Raw genomic sequence first — 6,122 nt, forward strand, 5'->3', positions numbered from 1 at the left:
AGTCGTCTGGTAGACTTCTAGGAAGTCGTCCATTTAGGTTAGTTTTGAAATTGATTTTAAACCTAGACGACTTACATGGAAGTCGTCCATCTTTGTTTGTTATAAAAAAAAATCTGAGACGACTTCCATGTAAGTCGTCTAGAGAAAACGAGTTAGTTTTGCATTTGACTGGATTGTGTCAGAAATTTGATTTTTCCTGGACGACTTCCATGTAAGTCGTCCAGTAGAAAATTAAAAAAACAATATTTTGTTATACCTAGACGACTTCCATATAAGTCGTCTCAGGTTAGTTTTGCAATTGAAAACTAAAACAAAAAATGTTATTTTGTTTTATTTTTCAATTACAAAACTAACCCGAGACGACTTATATGGAAGTCGTTTAGGTATAACAAAATATTGATTTTTTAATTTTCTACTGGACGACTTACATGTAAGTCGTCCAGGAAAAGTCAAATTTCTGACACAATCCGGTCAAATGCAAAACTAACATGTTTACCTTAGACGACTTACATGGAAGTCGTTTCGATTTTTTTTTAACAAACAAAGATAGACGACTTACTTGTAAGTCGTCTAGAAAAACACATTTAAAAGTCAATTGCAAAACTAACCTCTGCATTGACCAGGAGACTTCCATGTGCCAGACGACTTACCCGGAAGTCGTCTGGACGAACAGATCTGGAAAAAAAACTAATTTCATAGTTTCAACCAGTGAGATAACTTGTTTAGCATACAAAAGTCTTCTCCAAGCACCCAGAATCTCAAACATAAGTAACTCACCAATCGTAAGCTTCAATGGCTCTATGAACCATAAAAATTTTAGAATCAAAATTTTTGGTTTTTTTGGGATGAATATGGAAAGAAAGTAAAGAGATGTTTTTAGTTCATAGGAATTAAGAAAGAAATAGTGTAAATCGATTTTTAGGTGCATTCAGAGCTTCGAATTGGTTGTTCATGGTGGTTGGTGTATTGATGGCAATGACAATATTGTGAATACTTGAGGAAGATGAGGGTGATAGAGTAAAATATGCATTTTCGAAAAAAAGAAAAAAAAAATGATGGCATTTTTGTGAATAATCTGAACTTTGAGGATGAAAGAGGCAAGTCAAAGTTTCAAAAAAAACATGGGTTAGTTTTGTGTTTGACTTCAAGTTTTGAGTCATATTTGCAAAAGAGCCATAATAATAAGACAATCGTGTGTCTCGGTTTAATATTAATGACAAAACTTTGTGTTTAATACTAATGGCATAAAAAAGTAAATATTGAAAAAATCTCAGGGCTAAATATATAATGTAATTTTTTTAATAGATTAGATTTTCTTAGCAAAATATATTATTATTATAAAAAATGAATTATTTTGTTCGAGGTGCTCTGTTCTCAAATGTAGATGCAGACAATTAACTCTCTTTTTTTATTTGGGAAAGTGAAATATGTTATTCTGAAGAGGAAAAATAGAAAAAGATTTGATAAATTTATAAAAGATAATACATTAGCAAGCAAGTAAAATTGTTTTCCAATGTAGCCGCTGGTCATCATCATCCTCACAAATTCATCATAAGTGACTTGACCATCACCATCCAAATCTGTCTCCTTTATCATTTGAGCAACTTATTCATCTGTTAGCTTTTCCCCAAGATTGATCATGACATGCCTCAACTGCAACATAATAATAAATTATGATATCAAATGATGTTTCTTAGTATAACAACACTTTTGTGTAGTTTCTTAGGAGTAATATTCTTGATCTTGTTTGTCAACAAATATCCGTATTGTAGCATAACATCTTTTTTTTTTTTTTTGTGCAACTTAGCATAACATCTTAACAATGAGGAAAGTAATATTCAAGAGAAAAGATTAGGGGTTGCGAAAAGAATATGTATAAATATGATTTGCCTAGGTGAGAGACATGCTCTGCCGGTCTGCCCAATAAGCCAAATACTCATCTTACTAAATGTTTTTTTTTTTGCCAAAACAAAATGTTGTGAAGCTTTCTAAAATATTGATTTTGACCTCGTTATCCTACAAAAATTCAGAATGCCAGATAGCTCGATACTTCAAACAGTCTACCTTACCTTTCTACGAGGCAAGACATACACTTTTTGATTAGAGTTTTTTACATCCGGTGTCACTTTCTAGGTTTATTGTATTACACTTTAGAACACATTCAAATAGGAAGGTAGTTTTCACATGGTTGTTTACTTTGTTGTCCTTGGTTAATACCAACTGAGAGAAGCCATCTTTTTAGCTCATTTTTTCGCTTAATATTTTATTAAAAAATAAATCAATATAAAAATATAGAACTGAAAGCATTAGAACATCATTAACCTAAAGACTCATCTAGAGTCTCTTAATTTTTTTTAAATATTAAATATCAGTTAAGAGACTCCACTAAGAGACGACAACATTTAGACAACATTTAGAGACTCCAATGCAAGTCTCTTAATTAATGGTTCTTAAAAAAAATTATTAAACAATTTTTTTAAAAAATAAAATTTATTTACTAAATAAAACATAATAGAATATAACATTTTAAACATTGAATTTTAAATAAAAACATGAAAAAAAAGATTAGTAAAATAAACGAGAATAGTTTGAAAGAAGTTGTTGTGTTCATCATGTCCAAATTTGCGCCATATATGTTCAACCAAATCATCTTTCAGTTGTTGATGCATCACAAATTCTTATTCAAACACCCATCATATTGCCTTTTCCAAGCGGTGGTGGGACAATTCTTCCTTGGGAGTCAAGTCTCATAATAGAAGAGATGATCTCTTCTTTTGCATGCCGAAAACTTTAGAAGAAACGTTTAGTTAGACAAAATAAATCTCCAGACTTTGAAATAAACACACATATATTATTTTCGTCTTAACATTTTTCATACACCGAATCAGCATTAAGATAAAGAGACATAGATATAGATAAGTAGCTAACAATATCAAAGATCAGTTCTTTTTCCTATCTTTTTCCTTTCTTCCTATGAACAATCTCATCAGAATAGGACACTCCATTAGCCTTGTACGGCTCTGCCGGCCTCCACTTCTTTACCGTAGCAGCAAACTGCCCAATCTCACACTTGTCATATCCACTCACTATGACTATTGTTAACTTCTTCTTTATCTAAAATTTTAATCTTCTTATCCACAATCATGTTGTCAGTAAGCGTCCTGAAAATATTTAAAAGGGTTTCAGCACTTAAGTGAAAAGTCATTGATTTAAAAAGGCTGAGAGTTTTGTAACCTGAAAAGGCCGTGCATTTCATTGGCTCTTCTAGTTTCCACGGTTGTTTTGACCCTCAAGAAATCAGAGTCTTTAAAGTCATTGGCAAACTCTTTGATGGTTGATATCCCGATCAGAGCTGCTTCATCAAAAGGATATCTACAAGAACAATAGTTTGGGATATTAAGGTTTCCTTTTTTCATTTGGAACATTAAATTTCCAAGAATAGTCATTCGTCAAATCTCTGATTGTCAAGTAATGGTTGAATAGGTGTTCTAGCATATGACATACTAAGAGAAGATCTAAAAAGGGAAACAATACAAACATCTATTGCACCAAAATTACCCGTAAATCCCACAAGATATGGCAGGAAATGCAATGTACTTGATGTTGTTTTCCTTAGCCACTCTCATACTATTTCTGTAGCAAGCAAACAGAGGGATGAACCGACTTATGTCTAGAAGAAACAAGTCGATTAAGGTAGAACAAGAGAAACTGCGGTTACCTGTAAGAATTGGAGAGGGATTCTTCAGGGTTGACAGCTGAGTCATAGATAGGTCCAACGGCACGGGATGCAGGCAAGTTAAAACCCCTGTTCCGTTTATGTTTATCAATCAACAATCCCAAATTCAAAATCTCAGATTATTAAACATGAGAAGAAGAAAGAGACTAACCCACGGAGTGATTCTTGCTTCACCTAATGGACAACGGACTCCAGGACGAACTTCAGAGAGCTCATAGCACGCTGCTCTCAGCTGTGGCCCAGCAGCTCTATGTATTGCTGTCACAGATGTTAATCACACAGTTCATACCAATAACAATGGATTTGGAGATCATTAAAGAACCCAAGATTCGTAAGTGTGAGATTCTAAATCCTGCATACTCAGATTGACCAACCAACACATTTGCTCAGTGATGTTCTCAGACATGCTACTACTTGAATTGAATACAAGTGAGAGCTTAGAATAATAACATAAACTACACACATATATATACTCAAAACCAAAACAATGGAACATCATCTGATGTCAACAGATACAAACTCAATCCACATAATTCTCATCTGACCTTAACGCAATGCATAATGAACACAAACCGCATCAACAGAGGAAGGAATCGAGCAAAATCACAACTTTTATTCACCTCAGCGATTTCAACAGTACCAGGGCTTGGCTATCAACATCGTAACCCAAATTTCCGACGAAGAGATCTGATGATGGAGGCAAAGAGATCCGAGATGGCATCACGTCGGAAACGTTTGGGCAAAGAGAGAGATTCGACTGTGAGCAGCTTTTTTCTATGGTGTGGACTTGGACTAAGTTGAAATTGAGACTCAACTATTTCCTCGAGTCACGTTCAACAAAGCAGTTCCAAAACGCTTCACTTTGATCAGATTCATCATCGACAAAGCTCCACCGACTCCAGTTGAAGTGTTATAAAAGAGCCACTCAATAATCTATTGACGGCCATTCTCTTTCTAAGCTGTTTTTATATTCTTTCGTAGTTGAAGATGTGATTTGCACTTTGTTTTGTTCTTGTTTGTAGTTCTTAACATCTTGTACACATCTCTATTTCTCTAAGCTTTTGATAGCTTATTTTCATCTCCTGATCTTTAAATCTTACGAGATAAGCGAAAATATATATTTGATAATTGATACTCACTCTAAAAAAATTTTTAGAGTGAAATTTTAAATACTTATCACATTACTATCCAAGCTAGTTATCAATATATATATATGTACACTATCCGTCATAACCAAGTATACACATGTGTACATTGTGAAGTTGTTGCACACATGTACATTGTGAAGTTGGTGTACATATGTACAATGTGAAGTTGGTGTACACATATACATCATATGAAATTACATGTTTTAAACGGCTTACAAATGTGGCAATGAAATGTATAAAGCGTTATGAAACCCACTACACCTCAAAACATGACAAACAAAATAACAAATCGTAAAACACATGAAATATGAGAAGTAGTTTTGGACGGAAACGTTTGTAGCTCATTTGGTCTAGTCCCTTAGTAATTGACCCACCTTTTTCTTCAGTTCGATTCTATGTGGTGTTTTGTTGGTTTATTTTTTCTAGAGTAATTATGTCGGATTAAAGCCCCGTAATTATGTCTTCATCATCAACAACATCATCTACGCAAGTGTCGTCTAAGTCACTGCGCCTTCATCTATATCTTCGACGTCGTCTAAATCTTCACTGTCATCTATATCTCTGTTTTCACCAATCCAGTAGCTTGATAGGTCTAATAACAGATGAATGATTTAAAACAAGTTCTCTCTACAAATGATTTTGGATAAACAGATATTGATTTACATAAAACTGATATTTAAGAAGAAGAAGACGTAGAAAAAAAATAAAAAGGAATAAAGATAAAGGAAATCATTGTGTTTCCAAACCAAACACGTGTTTTATTTTTTGGTTAGGATATATATCTACATTAAATAATTAAGAATAACTGAATAAGTAAACTAAAGAAGAAAAAAGGTTGGTAAATACAATTGACAGCTCGACCAACACCCATTTTTAAAGTTGATTTATTCAGTGGATACTTCTCCCACATCAAAACTAAAACTGTAACAATAAAATACAATTTTCTTTTAAAAAATATAACAAAAGTGGGGGTATTGATACGGAGGATTTTGTGCTCACCTTTTAAGTACTGAGGATTTGGATTCAATGTCATCCTCCATTATTGGCAGAGAGAAACAGAGAACAAAAAAATACAAAACGAGATGGAGTTGGTTCAGAGTTGTTCACATTGTATTGTTGTTAGAAATATTGATAATATATAGGGCTTTTTGCAAAAGTGACTCAAAACTTGGAGTCAAACAGAAAACTAACATTTTCTTTTGACTCCTTTTTTTTGAGATTTTAACCCCACACCTGCA

The 6,122-nt window shown here is 33.3% G+C and overlaps 1 protein-coding gene across 1 annotated transcript; it reads right to left on the reverse strand.

The window, feature by feature from the left end:
- Window positions 1-2,864: 2,864 nt before the first annotated feature.
- Window positions 2,865-4,457, reverse strand: LOC106337820 (macro domain-containing protein XCC3184-like). Its single transcript, XM_013776934.1, has 7 exons — window positions 4,357-4,457; window positions 4,097-4,191; window positions 3,892-3,994; window positions 3,719-3,805; window positions 3,559-3,633; window positions 3,235-3,372; window positions 2,865-3,161 (listed from the first exon to the last, which is right to left on the reverse strand). Exons 1-7 carry the CDS (start codon window positions 4,455-4,457, stop codon window positions 3,074-3,076), a joined length of 687 nt encoding a protein of 228 aa, XP_013632388.1. The 3' UTR covers window positions 2,865-3,073.
- Between the last annotated feature and the right edge of the window lie 1,665 nt (window positions 4,458-6,122).

This window comes from Brassica oleracea, chromosome C1, assembly GCF_000695525.1.
Source record: "Brassica oleracea var. oleracea cultivar TO1000 chromosome C1, BOL, whole genome shotgun sequence".
Classification (NCBI taxonomy): domain Eukaryota; kingdom Viridiplantae; phylum Streptophyta; class Magnoliopsida; order Brassicales; family Brassicaceae; genus Brassica; species Brassica oleracea.